The 21,860-nt window shown below is 37.3% G+C and overlaps 1 protein-coding gene across 2 annotated transcripts in view; it reads left to right on the top strand.

The window, feature by feature from the left end:
- The window catches only part of CHN2 (chimerin 2), a 165,784-nt gene that overhangs the window by 126,321 nt on the left and 17,603 nt on the right, over positions 1–21,860 (top strand). For both annotated transcript variants that reach the window (XM_072412470.1, XM_072412471.1), the window contains one exon: positions 15,185–15,269. In XM_072412470.1, the coding sequence (XP_072268571.1) occupies positions 15,185–15,269 (85 nt within the window). The remainder of the gene's footprint in view (positions 1–15,184; positions 15,270–21,860) is intronic.

Here is a 21,860-nt window from a genome sequence, read left to right as displayed (position 1 = left end):
TTTACTGGTCTGACTTTTTTGACATTTTATGTCGTTGGGTTGCAGCTGTACATTATTATTTCTTTTTATGCTGCTGAACTAAATAAGTGATAAGCTCATAAGACAATGAATGCTAATTGTATAGATTTCTTATATATGCCAGGAACACTTTGCATGGAGCTTTTGAATAGAGAACACAAATCATTTGTCATGTTATGCATCTTGTTCAGTTGTTCTCTCCCTCTTCTGGGAATGAAGATTGTCTCTAAGGAGTTATCAGACCGTTAACTGTCACACAGCAGTTTGAATTTGTGCAGTTTTTTGCTTTTCTTGTCTGAGCCACATCAGAATCCCCAGGGAAACCAATGAAAATCTTTTAGATTTTATATGAAAGCTATTTTTATGGGTGAAACTTAATGTAACACAATTATGTCTCCATAGTAACATTGGCCAACATTGTAAATTAAGAGTTTATTGCTTTATTGTTTTGTAATCTTTGCCTTTATTCATGCTTTTTCAGTGTAGCTTATGCAAAACAATTTGCATTAGGTACAAAGTACTTACAATAAAATAGGCCACATTGAAAGTACATGTAAACCCTTAATGAAGAATAGTTACTTGCTAAAGCATTGTGTCATTAACAGTTCTCATGTTTGTTTTTCCACCTTTATCTTTTGTAACATTGCAGTGCTGCTGATCCCCTGCAGCCTGTCAACCACTTCCTGTCTACATGCATGTACCTACCTGCTGCACATCATTTTTAAGTGCAGGCTTTCTGATGGTGACAGCAGTAGGAGATCCCTGGGCAATGTGCATCAGCATTACTGCTTTTTGTATCCTTGTGATTGTATGTGACTTGATGACAATGGTGTGCTCACCATTATTTAGGGGAATCTGCAGATGTAAAGTTATTGAAAATGAATTACGTGGACATAAAAAGTTTATGAGATTTTAGTGTTTTGTTTTTTTTTGTTTTTTTTTTACTATATTATTGTAAATTGTTACAAGAGGATGTGTTGAGATAAATACACAGGCTGCAAGTTGTATTTTCCATTTAGAAATGCTTGTCCCAGGGGTCATTTATGTTCTACATGTGCAACTGTTTGCCTCTGTGCCAGGCAAAGTACACCTTCCGGTAGCTTGCAGGTAAATCTGTGCTATTCACTCCCTGCTGCCTATTGGCATTGTGGTGAAAGAAAGAGAGGAGATGATTGGCTGCAACTCGAGTAGACAGTGCTTGGAGAAAAGCAAGGAGCAGCTTGGGACGAGGTTCAGGAGGAGGGCACCAGCAGCCACCCAAACCAGCAGTCAGAAGGAAAGGAAAGGGCCATGGGAGAAGGGGGTCAGAATTTGGTTTGACCTGTGTGTGTGTGTACAGACACTGACCACCAATGTGAAAGGGGCACAGACACTGGCCACCAATGTAAAACGGGTACAGACACTGACCACCAATATGAAAGGGGCACAGACATTACCACCAATTTTAGATTCTCTAAACCAATGTAAAGATGGCAAAGACACTGACCACTGGCATAAAGCAGACAAGCTTACTGGCCTGGTGTATAAAGGGGGCACAGACATTGACCGCCAATGGGTGACATAGACATTGACTACCTATATATCACCAATGTAATAGGTGTTGAAGTTATCCATTCCAAAACATAACAACCCATTTGGCATTGTATGTATGCTGTTAGATTGAGACGTCCTAACAAACACAGTCATTGGCTTCCTCATGAAAAGTATTTTGAATAAAATAGCATTGTATGTCCGTTAGTTAATGCCAGACTGTCTTGTGCAATATGACCATTTGCTTGTAATCATTATGCAATATGAAGTCAATCTTTACAAGAAATTACAAGGTCTGTGTAACATAATATCCTATTATTTGGCTGGAGACATCACAAAGCTGTCAGGGTTTACACTGTCACTGGTGTAAATGGTTATATTCTTGTGTGGAAACAAATCACTTTTTTTACAATATTGATCAAACTTTCCTAAATGTGTTTTTTTGAAAAATAATGCTCAGTTTGATGTTTTCTTTTATTATTTTGCTCACATTTACTCCAAGTAACTGCTGCATTTTTTATACCAGAAGAGTGTGGACATATTTGCATTCTGTAAATTAATTCCTTTAGCTGTACCCTGTTTAAATAACTAGTTTAACACATTCCGTTTTATATTATGGCAGAACCTAAACAGATCATTTAAAGCAACCCTGCCCATATAGCACATGGATTTTAAAACTATAAGCTGTAAAAATAACAAGACATACATCTTTACCTATGACACTATATGACAGTTCAATGCTGAGAAATCTGCTGAAGTCTGCAGGGAAACTAACATATCCAGGAATGCTCATGTCCCGAGTCCCTGCAGCTCTCATCTGCTTACATCCAACCATTACAAGAAATAGTAGTGGTGTGAACATATAACCTACATGTATTTGATGTAGAATCAAAAACACTTGACAAATAATAGCAAATAATTTTTTTGTTTAACCCATTCCAAATTTTCTGGATCACCCAGGTTCTCCCATGGTAGTCTATCTTATCCAATCTTGGAGAGCTTGAATAAATCAGGCCCATTGTGCTAATGCTGCATATATGCAGGGAGTTCTATTCTTGACATGAATTATTGTTCCTTGGAAGAAAGTGTATCAGCATAGTTTACAGATCATTGCTGTGGTCCACCTAACTTCTGGGAAATGTCTATTAGTTTGTTTTTCGGAAACCAGGATCAGCTTCTTTGCTCGGTGTACATTTAGCGGCCATCACAGCATTAACATCCTGCCCTTGTCAGTGGGTTTAAAGTGAGTTGTGTGGGCGATGAACTTAAGACACATCCAGAATTTCTTTAACATTAAGATGAACATATTGCAAAATCAAGTGATTAAGAGGAAAAAGCATTTATAAAAAAATAATTATTCCAGTAACCACTGAGCAAAAATCATTGTACAAATTAAAGGAACACAATCCAATCAGACATGACAATTTTGCATTTAAACTGACTCAGAGAAACCGGCCCTTCCACACAATGGCTTTAATAATAAATCTGGCATTTATCTCTATTTTTTATTACAATTTTTTATATCATTCTGTATAGGGAGCCTGTAAAATGTAATCAAGATTTAATGGGACCCAAGCTGCTTCTGTCTGAGCCCACTGCAGCCTTGCCAACCAACAATAGGACACGAGTTAGGGTTGGAGCAATAGGAATGGCAGAGAGCAATCTTAAAACTATCCTATGAGTAATTCAGTTGTCTCAGGGGTAGTATAGCAGGGAGTTCATCCACAATATTGTCCTGACAGGTCTATTATAAGGTTTTCTGCAGCTGTTTTTTTGTATTTTACATCCAGTATCTTTTTCGGCAGGCTCCTGATTGGCAGATTTTTCATGCTGGCTCTAATGACATATCATTGATTCTTCCTAGTAATCAGTAAACAATAGGTAGTAAACAGAAATATTCAAATGCTTAGCACAGTATGAATGCAATATTTTCTCTATAAATGTAAAAAAAAAATCAAATGAGAATCTTGCAGTAAAGGATAGAGACAAAGTTTCCAGTGTGGCTATGTTTAGCCTGAAAAACCGCTTTTAGATAATCAGTAATTCCCTTCTGAACCTAAATTGTCCCATAGGACTTTTTTTATGAAACTTAAAAATAATATCTAGTGTAGCCAAACCATCATAAAAAAATATATGTGTCATTGAATACCTGCAGACGATTTTGGAAGGACATGATTTTCACACATTATATGCATCTCCTGTTTGTACATTAATGAATGGTATAGGAAGATTGTAAAAAAAACAACTGGAAACAGCAAGCAAGTATTAAAGAGATGCTTACTAATACTATGGTCCATCACCATGTGTGGCATGTATGAATATATATTGTGTCTTCCATTGTACATCTCTCCTTATATTGTAAATAGTTGCCCTGTTTTTTCAGTGTTCACTTCCATGCTGGAACACACAGCGACATCCCAGACATTATTGTCCATTGTACAGGCATCTAAATATGGGGATTAGCGGACTCTCCATAAAAACTTTTTACATGTTACAAAGGAAACTTACATCCATATGGGCCTTGTTACAATTTTCTAAAGTAAATAAAATGTATACACAATAATAAATGTAATCTGAAAGTCTTTACATTCCAGACAGTGCAGATGGTCAGGAGTAGATATGGTTGCTAAGGCAGTCACAGATCTTCTTATATTAGGTCTGGGACAAGCACCAACATTGGCACATTTCTGTGGCCCTTATTGCAGACAAAGCTCTGCATGATAAAAGCTATAGGTCTATCCTGTGTAGGAATGATTGTGCATAAACTCAAATGATAATAAACAGGTGAGGCAGCAGCAAAAATACCTATGACCAGTCTGGGTGAAGGACATACACATAGGTACTAATTATATTCATGGAGAAGACATGTACTTCAAAAACCATAGGTCCCTACCTTCAAAGTATGATAGCTCATAAACCCCAAACAACTCTGTTCAGGATCATTCCACATTGGGTCTTTTTATTTCATGAGTAGTAGATATAATTGCTAAGGTTGTAGTGGCCTTGCTTATGATATTATGGAAGAAGGACATGGACATACATATATGTATGGATCCAAATAGCCAAAAAGACCGCTTTCATACAAGCAATAGGTCCAGGTTGTAAAGGAATGATAAATCACATACCCCAAAAAGCTGTATTCAGGATCATTCCAGACAGTTCAGATGGTCATAGGTAGATAATTGGTAAGGTGGCCTGCTTATTACAGGTGTGGGGGAAGGCCAGGCACATACACATTAGTATGGACCTTTCCCTGTACCAAACAAGTAATAGGTTCATATTATAAAGGAATGATAATCGGACATAAACCCCAAACAGCAGTATTCAGGATCATTCCATGTTTTTGCTATATTTAAGTGTAAATCATTAGTTTGATTTATTTATTGCTTTGCATGTCTCTTCTCTTAAATCAGCCTAAACCAAAACTATGCAAATGTCTTCCTTATAAATATGCCAAGTACTGTAAATAATTTACATTTGAAATATAAAGCAAACAAGAATTTCTACACAGTGTGTCATTAAACTTTATAGAAATGTAGGAATTTAGAAGTTCCTATGGAAACAGCTGATTTTTTTTTAGGTTGGTGAATAAACAAGGTCGCCACATAGAGTTAGTTTCAGAGTTTCCGAGCCTGTATATTATTCCCAAGTGGACAAGTCTTGTGGCTCACAAGGAATGATCCAAATAGCAGTTTGATAATAACTGGTTGCTCTTCTTGAGTAAAACACAGCAGACAAGCAGTGTTTAGCATGACTTGTGGTCGCTGGATGTGTGTGTTATAGTATTCCTAAGAAACCGTATGACATAATAAATCTATTTAGAAATTTCTACTTTAACCTTTCAGAACCAGAGGACATTGAAAGGTAATTTTTAAGAAAACTGGAATTCTACCTGTAGACATCATCCTCTTTCTGTGGAATTTAGAAGTAATTCCCTTAGCTGACCTAGACCCCATTCGTCCACCAATATTGGGGTGCCAGAGGCAAAAAGTAGTTGTAAACCCCCCAGTTGATTTTTGCATTATAAAGTGCCCCTGGGTATCTGTTCTCCTAGAGCAAAACTTCAAGATTCCACCTATAATTAACATTATTAATTAACAGTATTTATATATAGATTCCCTATATATACAGGAGTTCACTAACTTTATTCTGGGTAGAGGTTTAAGACTACAGAACAAATAGGTCTATGGCAGAAAATTCTCTCTACAGATTAAAGTACACCCCATGGATTCTGCATGGCAGACTAAGCTAAGTCTAAACTAAGTTATATATCTAGTAATTTTGTGTTCACAAGCCTCATAAAGTAAACCCCAAACTTTCTTTATGTTCCCTGACCAAGCCAAATCCTTCTTCATTTGTATCTCTTATGCATCCCCACCAAGACAAACCAGAGTCAAACCAGAGAACAGTTGGCAAAACTATAGGTGCCCTTTGGTGAGCTGTAGACTTGTGATGCAGCAGTGGCAAGGCTGACTGTACTGTAGTGCAAGCAGCCACAGCAATTCCAAATCAAGAAGCAGTGCAGCATTGTTCCCACTCCTTCACAAGAAGCTGTCTTAGGTGGACTTTACTGGCAGGGTGTGGAGGTTTGCAGGCGGACCTAAAGGAAACAGTCCGGATGTAGCACATATTTTATTTTTTGGTATGCCATTGTTCTTTAATTTTCCTTACAATGAATACATTCCATATTCCTATAAATTACAATAAAACATATTTTGGGAGTTTTGAACAGTTGTTTTAAAAGACTATGGTGTACGCTGGGGTTCTCCTTTAAAGTAAATGCAAGACGTGAGTAATGCAAAATTTGTAGTTAGAAGAAATGAATGGTGCTTATATTATTCATTTATGTGTTTGCAATCATAGGGCAATGCCATTTCTGGCTGTGTGACATACAAGAAGCAGGGAGGACTGTAAGCCTATAAAATCAGGCCGGAGATGACCTAAGACAGATGATTAGATAGGATTGGTATGATATACATTTGTGGCTTCCCAGAGCTGTAAACAAACTCAATGAACAGGCGTTGAGATTCTCACACATGACTATTTACTCAAATAAGCTGCCAGTTTGGCATGAAAATCAGTGTGCCACCGCTTGGGTGCCAACATATGTCATTTATAATAAAAGCACATGGCCATGCACTATTCATGCGTTTGAGCATTAATTATGTATCACTGTGTTTATTTTGTGTTGAGGGTTGTCTGAAAACATTGCATGTTTCTGTTTAATAATACAGCATTATAGAATCAATTGTGAATTATTTACATATTTAGGAAGTTGGCATCTAATGGTTGTTGTAAGCTGTTTGTGCTTATTATTATCCTAAATAATTAATTTTTTCTAGATTGCAGTACAAGGGGCTCAAGGCAGCCTTTTTGGCGGCTAGCACAGCCGCCTTGCAGCACAGTGGATTTGATTTATCTTTTTTTCTATGCAATAGAAACTGCTGTAAGAACATGTTTGAGATTGTTCCTAATATGTGAATGCATGGCCAAACAAATTAACTTCTCCAATAACCTATATTTCCTTTGTTATTTCTCACAGATAGGGCCTGATTTATTAATGCTTTCCAAGGCTGGAGAGGATACATTTTCATCAGTGAAGCTGGGGGATCCAACAAACCTGGAATAGATTAAATAATTGAAATGTTTTGAATCCTGAACCAGATCCATTCCAGGTTTGCTGGATCATTAATGAAAGTGTATCCTCTCTATTTTAGAGAGCTTTAATAAATCAGGCTAATAGAGTAAAGCTGCATACACACATGCAATTCTTATCCAACGATACATATTATTCTTTCCAACGATAAGAACTGCACGATGCATGAAAAAGTGCTGTACAATCAGCACCGTTCTGCTCAATGGCAAGGGGAGGGGGAGAGCGACGGAGCGGCACCCTGCTGCAATCTCCCCCTTCCCTTGCATTAGGATCGCTCGTCGTTCATCGTCCGTGGATCCACCAGGACGGATCGATGGACAATGTTCGACCTGGGCTGTACACACGCCAGATTCTAACTCGATATCCGCCCTGAGCCGATTATCGGGCGAGAAAGATTTGACGTGTGTACGTAGCTTTAGAGAAAGTATAAAGGCTGCCTTTTCTGACCTGTCCTTCTGAAAAATGTTAGATCTCAGGCTGATATGCAGATTCACTGGCCAGTCACTGACCAGAATAAAGTATGGTTTTAACTTCACTCATCTTCCTTATCTGAGCTTGGTGTAGTTTGTTGGTGCTAAATATATAGATACAAAAATAAAGCAGACAGGCCTATACTTGTAGATAGAACATAAAAGCCCGAACTTAGCAGAGAAGGATTACATGGACAGGTGGTCTCCCGCTGACTGTACTCCATGAACTGGACCACATATAAAGGTTAATGTTACATGCAGATAAAATTACAAAATGTAACACTTTCTAAATCTCTGCTATGTATGCACAATATTTGTATATCATCCCTGTGTTTTATGGTGTCTTTCAAGAAAAAAAAACTTCCTTCCTAAACAGGGTTAAATTAAACATTTTTGTTTTAGGGACATTAGGCTGGGGTCCAGGGGCAACATGCATAATCTTTTCCAGGACTGCTAGAGTGACGGATGCAGCAATTAAACCGAGAAATGTGAGACCGTTAGTAGACTGTTGGGGGTATGAGGAATGTGACCTCAAGTACATGGTGTTACCACAAACTACAGTTTAAAGCATATGTAAACCCAATGGCTAAAATCTCATAATTACTTTACCATATACATTTACTTTTAAAACTAATTTTTAATGTTTTAACATCTGCAAATATATATATTTCTCTTCACACTTCCCACCAGAAGCACTGAAGTTTTTCCTATCTTTTAGTAGCTTGGCTTAATTTATTTACCCCTCTCATCTGTGATGTGGCAGCCTTTTGCCTTCTTACCTCCAATGTATACACGCAGAAGGTGTTTTGGGGGGGAAGAACAAGAGAAACGTCTGCGTTCACGTGACATGTGCTCTTTTAAAACCTCCTGTTTCATTCACTAACTGTCCTGGAACTAGTATATATTTGCAGATCTGTACAGTCGGGATGGTTTATTTTGATCTGTTTATTTTGGACAGCCTCTTAGACATTTACTTATCCTCAAAGTAATACCTAAGCTCACTAAGGAAGCAGCAGATTGTTGGTGTTTACCACTAGCTAAAAACCAATACTAAAACCAAATGTTGCCTAATGTAAAATCATTTTTTAGTTTTGGATACAATAAAGAAGGGTTAGTACCCAGCTAAATTTTTATTGCAATCCATGTCTGCACCAAAGAAAGTTAACCCTCAGTTTCTTCTGGTGATCATCCTCTCTGGTGAGAAAGTGAGAATAATCCTCTATTGTTCTCTTTTACCTTTGTAATGTCCTGGTTTAGGTTTTTATTTTATCTGGTTGTACATTTGTTTTTTGTTTTTTTACAAAAAGAAAATGTTTAAAAAATTACCAGTTAAAAAAAAAATCCAAAATTTACAAGTGAAGAAACTCCTTTAACTGGAAAACATGTTATTAAATTACCTCTTTAACATGGGAATTACCCTCACTTTAGAGAGATTTGAGGTCATTTCCTGTTGTTACTTTACAACAGAAATGGGGGAAAAAATCCCTCACTGGCACAGCAAAAATAATATAACATAAAAATGTTTCTTCCCTGCTTTATAAAATAACTAACTAATATAATGCATTTTATATTTATATGCATTTTTTATTGAATTGGTGGCATTGATTGCAACTATTTGATATAATTAGACTAAGTGTAACTATCATCATAACAAATCATTTACCCGACTTCAGCTGAACCAGTTTGGAAGAATTTGGATTTTCACCGCTGACTGTTTTCCAGATGACCCCCCCTGCCTTTTTAATAAGCATATACTTGCAGTATAGCCTGGTATAAAAATTGCAGGCTATAATAACAATTGTTAATAAGATTGGTCATTTTGCTGTTGCCTCATGAACACATAGCCAACTACAATCTTCTGTCTGCAAGACCAGCTTAGCCTTTGGTCTGTCAGGCGCCTCATTTATGGCAATTAGCCTAAAAGCATGAAAATATTATTTAGAGTTACACTTGATGACACTGGAAATGGATTATGTGCTGGCTTAACAGCTCACAAATCTACATATGAAGAGTGGGGTTTTGCAAATCAAAGCAATAAATATAGTAGCTCTTAAGTAACATCATGTTTTATAACTGCAGCCATTTACCATCCCCGTATGAAGATCCCTTGTGGCTGCCGACTATTACAGTAAAACATCCCATCTGTCCAAATGCTGAATAGATGTTATTGTATGCGGCCAAACTTAGTAAATTGGAATTTACAAAAATCCTTTGACTCATGTGGTTCTTCTGGGAAAAGAGGTCGGAAGTCTGTAAAAGTATGTGTGTGAGATCCTGGGAAAATATGCACTTTTTAACTCTGCAGAATGCAAATTGGCTTTCTCAGCCAGAATGAAAACATTTTTTTTCCTGGCCATTTGAAAGAATTCCACTGAAAGTAGGTTTTTGTGAACAAAGGTGCATTTGCCATTACTTGGTTTCAGATCATTGGAATCAAGTAACGCATTTGTTTGGATTCTATTGAAGTTTACTAATGATGGCACTTTCTTTGGGGTTTTGTTAATCAAATCTCTGTGCATGCTCTAGCAGTTTGTAAGCTGTGCAGTAATAGTTATGAGGACAGAAACATTTCTGAGGAATTGTTGTTTAGGAGGAATATATTGATTTAAATTGGAGGCTGTTGCAGGAGCCAAATATGCACCCTATTAATATTTTATCTACATTCATTTCAGTGGAACTTTAGCTGCAGTTCACTGCCCGCTACTTTACAATCCATACTTACTCAATTTCAAGGTTCATAATTATCAATGCAGGAATATTCTTGTATTCATAACACATACAAACTTTGTGAACCCTTTTTTCATTTTTCCCAAAATGTAAACCACACTTTTTGTATGTCAAAATAATTTTTAAAAATGTTATTTAAAGCTTAAGCAATGTTTTAGTTTGCCAAAGCATTCAATAAAACCTCTCCCAGCTCCTTTTTTCCAATATGGTTATCCTACCTGCCTTTGTGTAATGTAATCAATCTCCCCTATTTCAAAGCACATTTATTCCTGGCAGCAATTGTAATTCTCCATGTTTAAAACTCTGAGGGAACCTTAAAATAAATTTCAGGCCTTGGGGAACTCCTGCTAAAACCAATTCATTTGGAGTTAGTAGGAAACTAAACCTAATTCTTTTGGAGTTAGTAGGAAACTAAACCTGTGTGACTCACCTATCCACGTTCCATTGCAGGGCCCCACCATTTTCCTTTTTTCTTCTTTCTACGGTCGATCTTTGCCCATTCTGATTGACCAAACCAAGGGAAGCTTGGCTGGCTGGCAACCAAAGCTGTTGTTGTGCCATACACAGCTCATCTTTTCCACATTTTATTGGCTTGATCAGGCAGGTAGGACAAGTTATTTAAGAAGGGACATCATTCGTCCTTTTCTGCAAAAACCACCTGCCTGATCCTTTTTTTGTCAACTGGGAATTTAGTTCCACTTTAAATTGGTGGCCAGTGCAAAAATTCAACCATTACACTGATAGCTAAAATAACAAAGCTAAAAACATCTTTGGCTGGCTCTACCAAGTGGGATTAGCACCAGAAACATGGCTTTTTTAAAAGGGGGGTCAACCAGCCACAGCTTTAGGAACCCCTAACAACCTTTGGAGGGACCCTGGTTGAGAATGGCTTTTCTAAGTGACTATACCTTTTTGATCAATGACCAAAGTAGTAACAAATTAATAATAAACTATGGTGATGTAAAACTTTAGGTACTAACACTTTTTTAGGTAAATAACCAATCACAATTTGTTTACCACAGAATTTCTAAAGGCTCGCAAACATTTTCGCAATACTGTATATGGATGGATCTTTGGTTATATAAGCCCACAAGAGGAGAACAAAGCATGCACTGTTAGGATGTCAACAGAAAATGAAGGAGATATAGTTCTATTAATTCTGACAATATTCTCGTGTTGAATCTTATGACTTACAATAGTACTCCTGTCTATCAGTATTCCTCCTATTTTCAAACCTGTGTATATCACCACTATACTACATCTCAATGATCAGTATTTCTGGCTTCATTTGAACCATTTATTGCTTAGGAGGGTAATGTGTTACCTGTGACGCAAGTGTAAATGTGCGCCTGCCACAGAAGTTAATGAATTGCTGTTCATTCCAGATAGATTAAAGTCCGATTATGCATTTTTTTTCTTTCTTTGATTTTATCTTTATCTTAGCTTTTGCCTATAAAGGTCAAAGTATTCTAGCACCAGTCAAAAAGGTCAGAAGGTTTTTGTCCCTTAAAACATGAATCATCCATTGTCCTCATTGTCAAGCAGGCGTCAGAAAATTCTATACCTACTAGACCTGTTCCCTGTAAAAAAAAACAAAAAAAAACGTACTATTCACAGGATCATATTAAAGTCCACACATATTTGTTTGCTGTGTTCATCAAGGCATCATTCATGTTAAAGTGCCCTAATTCAGCAGCCACGGCTTCTATTTCACATACTGTCTGATAAAAATACTGAGCATCCTTGGGAACATTGGTGTCTTGAGTGGTTTTGAGGTTGATCTACACTTACTAAATTACTCATTGTTATTAATTATTCTTACACAGTATTTATATAGCACCAACATATTACGCAGTCCCCAATCATGTCAATAGCTGTCCCTCAAAGGGGCTCACAATGTCACTAATGTCCCTAGCATAGTCATATGTCATTACCACAGTCTAAGGGCAATTTTGGGGAGAAGCCAATTAGGCTAACTGCATGTTTTTTGGAATGTGGGAGGAAACCAGAGTACCCGGAGGAAACCCACGCAAACACGTGAAGAACCTGCAAATTCCATGCAGATATTTTCCTATAAGATACTACTGCTAATTGTATGGTTTATTATTAAAAAGTAGCACATGTACTTCTGCAGGATTCTCTTCATGTTTAATATAAAATTAATTTCTGCAAAAAATTATTTACACCTGTTTAATTACATTCCCCTATTGAATCCTATCCATCATATGAGATTTTTAAAGAGTTTCAAAACTTTCATCATTTCCAAAATATATATAATGCTCTCCCTGTCATTCCCTGCTGTATGCTCTAATCTGTTATGTAAAACCATATTTTTGTTCCACAGGAATAAACCCATAATCATCATTTTCTGAAATGTTTTAGCTGTAGAGGAGCAATTATCTTTGATGTTGGCCACATAAGTGTATGTTTAGTATTTTGTAACTGGGACGCTGAACTGCTGAAGCTACACAAACGCTTGCAGTGATTTAGTCATTTGATTTTATTGGTCTTTGTTCCTAGGTCTGGTTTTAAAAGTCATGATTATCTGGGCCTGGTGCAACATCTGACACACTGATTGTCTAAAATACAACTTAGAAAATGACTTGTTACTAAAGCAGTGTTCATCTCTTGCGTATGTTGGGGAATCGTGTGCGTTGATTGTCAGAAATCTTTCATTTATGTTCCCACATTGTCTTATTTTTGTTGTAGCCTTGATCTAGTATATTTTAATATATATCTTCAGACCTAATTTACTTTATTGCTGAAAATCACAAAAAAAAAACATAAATGTGATTGAAATAATGACACAATATCAACCTAGCTGGTAATATCAGACTAGTGATCACATGATATTTGTAGGTCAATAAACTCCATTGCTGTTTTATACAAATTTTGAAGGAGCCAGACAGGGTGAGTTATGTGAGCTGCCATTGCCAACTTTATTTTAAAGTAGTAAGAAAAAGATACAGAGAAAGCAGGCGATTTCTAATGGCAAGTATAATAATTGGTCATTCCCATTCACAAATTCATGGGTAGTGCGACCTATTTACTATACAAAGAATTCCTAAATATGAGAATCGCAAGTAGATATAAAAGATAAACGTTTTGTCCCCCGATGCCTGGCAACTTTCCCTTGGGGACTTGCGGAGAGCGTTAAAGATTTAGTGAATTATAGGGATACCTCACTGATGAACAAAGGCATAGATCAAAATAATTGTCTGATACATTTTCTTGAAAAAGCATCCAGTGGTGTGCAGAATCTGGCAGACGGAGGCTCTGCAGTGATGTGGATGTACAAGCTAAAAGGCTTATAAACTACCTGTCCATTTTCACCTTTATTTTGAAGTAGCATTTTTTTGATCATTATTCCAAATTTATTTGCATTATTAATTTGGCATGTGTATGTTTACCGCTGGGATGCACACACTTATTCTACATACCGGTAAGTGGCAAATTTATAAGGAAGGAGAATAGAAATAGGAGAACGGCTACCTTTGACCATTTATCCTTAACAATGTATCAGTGATAAACTACTTCTTTCTTGACAGATTTTGTTTAAAGCTGAACTCTAAGCCGGTTTACAAATGTAGCAATTAGTATAGTTGGATATTCCATAAAACAGGGGGTGTCAAACTCTGGCCTGCGGGCTAAATCTGACCCGGCGCGTCCTTTTTTTTTTCAGCCCCCAAAGGAATTCTTAATATAAATTGCAACTAGTCCGCCACTACTGCAATCCGTAGTAACTGGGGGCCAGCTGCAATTCATACTAAGCTGCTGTTCTATGCATGCGAGTAAAATGTCGCTACTACAATTCCCAGCATCACTGGCATCTCTAGACCAGTGGCCTCTTTGCCTATGCGTGGCCCGGCATTTTATAGACGCAAGTGATTCTGGGAATCATAGTAGCGGCATCACTCGTGTCTATTGAACCGCAGCCTATGCGTGGACCCCGCGGAGTTTATACTGACAGCTAAGCTCAATAATCAGGAATTATCAGCAGTAATTCATTTGGTTTCACATTGCATTCTCTGGCAAAGTAAAACAATTAATCTCAATAAGAAGAATTAAGAACACATGAGAAGAGCATGCAGTAATATGCAGCTTTTCATAGAAGAAAACTGTTATTATTGTTAGCCTGTGCAAAACGGTTACCATTCAAATTTAACTCAGAAGGCTACAAATAGAGAAAAAGGCATAACATTTCTTCTTAAATAAAATGCACTCTCTATTATGGGCTTTTTTCAGATTGAATGTTAAGTAAAACCTTTTTTTTTCCATATAACAATGTTTTATATCTAATGAGAAGGAAAAACGTCCTCAATTTTTGCAATAAATTTCAAGTTTGGCCCGCAACTTGGTCCAAGTTTTCAATTTCAGCCCTCTGGGCATTTGAGTTTGACGGCCCTGCCTTAAAACATTGTAAATTTGTTTTTAAATGCAAGTACCTAAATCTACCTTAAAAAACGCCTCTTTTGATCTCCTCTACAACCACACTCTGACTGGTAAAGGAAAGAGCCTATGATCTGTGCAGTATGACTTAAAGATTGCCATATTTAGACATATTTTATTTATTTTGTTATTTGAGCTATATGGAGTTATGGAGCTATTTGATATTAAGATGTAGTTTACACTCCTGAAGTTAACATTGATAGTGGAGGAAAAGGTAGGAAAACCAGTTGTGTAAAGAGTCTTTGCATGGCTTGTGTTATAATGCAACTTTTTGTCATAATCTGTCATAGTCTGTCTATTCATCAGTCATTACCATGTCTTATCTTTCTTGCAGGTACAGACATTTCGGGGGCCACACTGGTGCGAATATTGTGCTAACTTCATGTGGGGCCTTATTGCTCAGGGAGTCAGGTGCTCAGGTACAGTAACCTCATCTGATTTATTTTTTTTATCAGTAACCTCCTAAAGTTCACAATGTTTATTGTACCCATTGAGGTTTCTTGGCAGTCTGTAAGGATCAACATACGTCAGAGTCCAAGTGGACAAAAGAAGATAAATTAGTACATTGTAAACGGGCGGTGAGGTTAGTCCTAGAGATTCTGATGAGAAGCAAGGATCATTCTGACCTTATGCAGACCTTTCCAAAATATCCCACAGTTTGATGGCATTTTCTGTTTATGGAAACGGAAGAAAGAGCAAATTTTACTGGTAGGCAAACGGGCAAAGATAAATATCACCAGAAGCTGTACAATACACTGTACTTAAATAAACATCCATGCTACTGTATGTACAAGAACCATCAACTCTGTGAGACACTGTCCGGTCTTGGCCCAACATTCAGCTCACCATTGTGGCATCGCCCTTAGCATACCTGTTCACATCTGCAGCAGGTAACTTTTGGAAGACAGATGTACAGAATACAGCTCGTGTAGAAACAAAGATAATTTCCAAAATGAAATGTATAAAACACGCTATTTTAAGCTGGATCCACACAGACGTTTTTTAAAAGGCATGTAAACGTTCCTACTGCGTTTATATGCGTTTTTATGCACTTTAATTAGCATTATAAAGCTCGCCTTTAAAACGCTGGAAAACATCTATGACACGTTTTTCCTGTGTTTTCCCACGTTTTTAACCTGTCTACGTTTCAAGTGCTTCTAAAAGCAGGAAAACGCCCCATTGAAATCAATGGAAGCATTTACCCGCGTTTTGGGGCGTTTTTCAGCGTTACCCCGTGTTTCCCGCGTTTTAATTTTTTAAACGTTGCAAGCAACGTTATAGATAGCACTCACAATCATGCCTTAAGTAAACGTCCTGGTGTAGATTAGATTATTGGAATGCATAGGCATTTCAAACATGGGCTTTTAAAGCCTTAGGTTAAATGCTGGGGAAAACATTGCTGAAGACCTAGCCTTAAAGAATAGCCAGCAAACAAACCATTTTTAAAAATCAATATTGTAATGAAAAGTGTGGAAAATATGCTGTCATGTTTAGTTTTGCTTGTTTGTTGCTTAGGCTACGTACACACGTTAGATATTTGTAGTTGTAAAGGATCTTTTACAAATCTTTCCAAGGACAAAAGACTGAAAGAGGCATGAACGAGCGCTGTGCATACAGTTAGGTCCATAAATATTTGGACAGAGACAACTTTTTTCTGATTTTGGTTCTGTACAATACCACAATAAATTGTAAATGGAACAACTCAGATGCAATTGAACTGGTACATCATGAGAAAGAAACAAAGCACTGGTGAACTCAGCAACGCCAAAAGACCTGGACGTCCACGGAAGACAACAGTGGTGGATGATCGCAGAAGAGAAACCACTTTACAACAGCCGACCAAGTGAACAACACTCTCCAGGAAGTAGGTGTATCGATATCCAAGTCTACCATAAAGAGAAGACTGCATGAAAGTAAATACAGAGGGTGCACTGCAAGGTGCAAGCCACTCATAAGCCTCAAGAATAGAAAGGCTAGATTGGACTCAAAAACATCTAAAAAAGCCAGCACAGTTCTGGAAAAACAGATGAAACCAAGATCAACCTTTACCAGAATGATGGCAAAAAAAATGTATGGAGAAGACGTGGAACAGCTCATGATCCAAAGCCATACCACATCATCTGTAAAACATGGCGGAGGCAGTGTGGTGGCTTGGGAGTACATGGCTGCCAGTGGCACTGGGACACTAGTGTTTATCCATGATGTGACACAGGACAGAAGCAGCCGAATGAATTCTGAGGTGATTCTTAAATGGCCAAGTCAGTCACCTGATCTGAACCCAATTGAGCATGCATTTCACTTGTTGAGGACTAAACTTCGGACAGAAAGTCCCACAAACAAACAGCAACTGAAAGCCGCTGCAGTAAAGGCCTGGCAGAGAATTAAAAAGGAGGAAACCCAACATCTGGTGCGTTCTCTCCCCTCCACTTGTATTATGATTGTTCGTTGTTCATGGATCCATTAACGATGTCGGATGAGTGCTGTACACACACCAGATTCTCACCTGACAGGAGCCTTGAGGGGAATAATTGGATGGGATTCATCTGACGTGTGTATGTAGCCTTGATGTTTGATAATTGCCAGTTACCCTTCACTCTGTATGAGTTAATTTCTCTGCATCCATCTCTAAAATGCTAATGAGTGCAGTTGTTACCAGAAATCCAGAGGAGATGATGTCCCTCAAAACTAGCAGTTCTCATACATACAGCAGTATAGATAAATGCCACTAGACCTATTTCCTTGTAGGAATAGTGACAATGAGTTGCCTTTTATCTTTTTGATATGCTATGGATCATTCACTCTGCAATAAATGTATCCACATCACGATGATATATAACCTTTTTTAGACTCCATCCTTTGGATATTATATTAGTCTTGAACTTTTAGTTTAGTGTCTTCCATCTTGAGTTTAGCATTTAAAACATATTTTGTATTATTTCTGGACACTTAGTTTGATTTCATTGAAGATGAAACAATTGACACATATATTTTTGGCAACTAACTTAGTTTTGGGTAGGATGTATGCATTTATGGATTTTTTGCAATGTTAATAAATTAAATGGTGTGTACACATGTAGAGTTTTTGGTCAGCCTGGAACTATACATCCTTTGTAAAATTCTGGTCCTGAAAGCTTTTTGTGTGTATAGAGATAGACTGCCAAACCAACCTCACTGTAAGTGGCTGCAGCTGTTGACAGGTCCTTGACATAAGTTGCACTGATTACTGGGACTTGTCGAAATAGCTACAAAAACATTTAATAGAGTTGTGCCCTCTAGGATTAAAAGAAACTTCAGTGTCCTTGTGATGAATTATGCTTGACTTAATTTAGGATATTGTGACAAATTAAAAATATTTTGTTCCTAATTTAAAGATGCCCTCAGGGCTTCTGTGCAGTTCACTGATGTGTAATTGGATGAAAGGGTTGTTCAAATGCATCATTATTTAATAGCCTGCGGATGACCTTTTCTGTGATGGAGAAAAAACCATTATGCTTGCAATGAATGTCCTTCAGTCGGGTTTAGTACTTTAAAAAAAATATTTAAACCTTAAATTCATAAATGTATAGTACAGAATAATAGATGTTTTTTTCCAGCATTTGTATTTGGATCCTAAGTGGATGTCTAAGTGCATTTGGAAGAAAATAAAATATTTGTTCCCAATCTTTGAATACTAAAGAAGAAAAATTAGGCATTGAGATGCATATACAAAGCACATCTTACCTGCACAAATTTCAATGCTATAATTTCAAAGTATATGTAGTGCAGAGGTCCACCCCAGTCCCTGCTGGTGGCTCTTGTAGGTTTTCTGGTATGGTGGACGGCCCGTGTTCCTAAAGGACATTGTTTAATGGTTTATTGTGACATACTTTTACACATCTGCTATCTTCACCTTCTTTAGCTATTATCTGTATTTGATCACATTTTAAAGACACAAATTAAATTGGTGGTACAGGAGTTTTTTTCTGCCAGATGCTGTAATTACAAGTTTGACTATGGAGTGAATTACTTTATTAAGCCCAACATCTGTTATGGTTCAGCTCTGACAGATGTTTGAATGTTGAAGTATATCTGGAGCCACCAGATCCATCAAGTGTGATTGTCTAGCCTTGAATGATGTCTTGATTTTAAAATACCTCCTTTAGGAACCATCCTAACATATGGTATTAGTACTGGTCCAGGCAACAAATGCCCCCAGAACATTTCTCCCTGCAGCAAGCTGCTTCAGGAAACAGATACATGGACATATTAAAAGCTATGTCAGTGATAGAATTGAACTCCTTACAGCAAACAGACCTTGTAAAAGAGGAAGGGTGCTTCCGGATGATGCCTTGTAGAACTCAGTGGACGGCCACTATATTGCCTTCAGTAAAGGACCCTGAAACGTTGGCTTTTCAACATGTTATGACAGAGCTTTTACAATAACGAATCTTGTACTGTGGAGTGCTTGTGACTTCATCAACTGTTTTCATATCAAACCCTGTGTGGAATCTGGCAGCAGTAGGTGACATAAAAATCATTGTAGGGTAAAGTTGGTGGACTTTCTAAATATTTCCTAATCAGATTTAGCTGTTACCTGATTGACTTATTTGTTTTCTGGTACTGCATATTTATATTCTGTAGTGCATTTTTCCTACCCTTCCATTTTCCCTTCTTGTTTTTTTCTTTTGGCCTCCCTGTTCAGTTCCTATCTACTGTGAAAATGATCACCACAGTACACAACTGCCCAATGTGTTGTGAGTGATCGAGTGAATAACACCTTGATCATCAGGCCAGTCAGAGCCTGCCCCTAATCTCTCATGATAGTGCCCTGTTAAGCTGCCCATATCATATATCGGATAGGCAAGCCCATGGCAAACTGAAGGGGCACATATCATAGGCTGACACCCATGCCACTAACTGCACTACAGTAAATTAGAGTTGTCAGCCTTCAAAAGAAAATGCTGTTAATAGCACTATTTTAGATGACACACTATGGCCCTGATTTATGAAAGCTCTCCAAGGCTGGAGAGAATTCACTTTCAGAAGTGAACTGGGTGATCCAAAAAACATGGAATGGATTTTTAAAAATCATTTGCTATTTGCTAGCAAATGTTTTGAATCCCGGACCAGATCCATCCCAGGTTTGCTGGATCACCCAGCTTCACGGATGAAAGTGTATTCTCTCCAGCCTTGGAGAGCTTTCATAAATCAGGGTCTTTGTCTCAGATTAACCAAAAATTTTGCATAGGAACCATGTTTGATGAAAACCTTACTGTGAAACAGTTTTTGGGTTTACATACACTTTGTAATATTTGTAAAAGTTTTTTCTGTTTATTTTGCTAACAACTGATTATTCTGACTAGTTTCTCATTTGAAAAAATTCCTAAAGTTTTAAGAAAACAAACTAGACATAAAAGCATCTATGTTATAGTTGGGGTATGTGACTGGTTTTATAAAACCAACTAAATGTCATTTAATGAAACACAGATTACTATCTGTTGTTTCTGTTTGTTCAGAGAGTGTTGAAGAGTTTAAAGACACTTTAAGAATCACCTGTGCTTATGTATGTCTGTCCCGTACAAGTAAAAGTTGAGATGGTAAAAAAAATGAGCTCCACTTAAAACATTTGAGGGAAAGTTAAATAAGGAACCTCATAAAATTGCACTTCACTTTACTATCCAAATATTGGTCTTATTCTAGCGAAGATATTTGTTTTATGTGTTACCTTCTAAGAGAAGTAATCCAGCACTGCCAGTATTGCAAACAAAAAGTGAGCGAAGATTTAATATTTGTATATGTCGACCATCGTTACCTTTTTATAATGTTGCAAATCCTTTCCTTTTATTTTTCTTATGAGTTTGATTTAGTCCATTGCAAAGTCTTTGCAGAATTATGTCACGTGATGCTATGGTGCTCAGCCACTAGTCCTGCTGTTGGAATTCAAATTGATTACTAATTCAGCCACAACATTCCACATTTTGTTTATACCTTATTAGAATGCACCTATTACATTATTTACAAGGGTGTCTGTCCATTGTCAAAGTAAATAGCTCTCTGGCTGGTGGTTTTAAGGAGGCATGGCCAAAGACCCACTGCCCAGTATCCAGGGGCACTGACCAAAATTGTGTTTGTTTCCAATAACTTTCGCTATTGCTGACCTGTATATGAGATGTTCTATTTTGGGATCTCATCCCTACCTGAAAGGGGACAAACTTGTCTCATAGTATGACTTGTGAAACTCTGAGCCAAGGTCAGGATAAAATAGGAACTTTTTGGGCCACAAACTGTTGCATTCCTATTGATTGCATTGTCCCTAGCTAGCTCTGTGGCCTACTAAATAACTCTTTTATGGTTTGGTATGGAGAGAATAAGAGTGATAGGTGTTGTGTAGTCCTGCTCTTTGATGATAATGCTGCTTCTCCATAGACACAGTGCAGTTAGTAAGTGTTGTTATTGTAGGATGAGAAGTATTTCAATTGCAGGATCATAAGGAGATAATAAGAGAATATTTAAAAAATTGGGGGTTGAGGTGCACTTTAAATGCCTCTTATGTGCATACAATGGTCAGCTGTATAGCAGTATTCAAAAACCATCTTTAAAGAAAAACATTTGGCAAGGTTTATTGAAGTTGCTACATAACAGTAGCACTGTATTAATGTATGAAATATAGACTGTCATTAGCTCCCCATGCTACCCCAGACAAAACAAATATACATTCTTCCAGACAAAGTGTTTATACTTGGAAACATTCATGGGAATTTCCACTTGGAGTCAAACAGTTTTTTTGTTTCTATCTTTGGCTTCTATAAAAAATCCTGGTCTAACTTTACAAAAATAGCTAAGAAATTTCTCAACGGCTTCTATGTCAGGACCAAGTTCAGAAGGGACACACATGTAATGTGAAAAGAAACACAATTTATTTGCTGAAAAATCATTAACTATGATGTGTTGCCAGCTCAGATGAGCATCAAGCTGTCGGGTCAGCCTTCTCTTGGCTATGTCTTCAACCTACATAATGCAGAAATGGTTCA

This window comes from Pyxicephalus adspersus, chromosome 5, assembly GCF_032062135.1.
Source record: "Pyxicephalus adspersus chromosome 5, UCB_Pads_2.0, whole genome shotgun sequence".
Classification (NCBI taxonomy): domain Eukaryota; kingdom Metazoa; phylum Chordata; class Amphibia; order Anura; family Pyxicephalidae; genus Pyxicephalus; species Pyxicephalus adspersus.
Note: the sequence above shows the minus strand (reverse complement) of the source record. Positions and strands in the feature narration are given on the sequence as shown.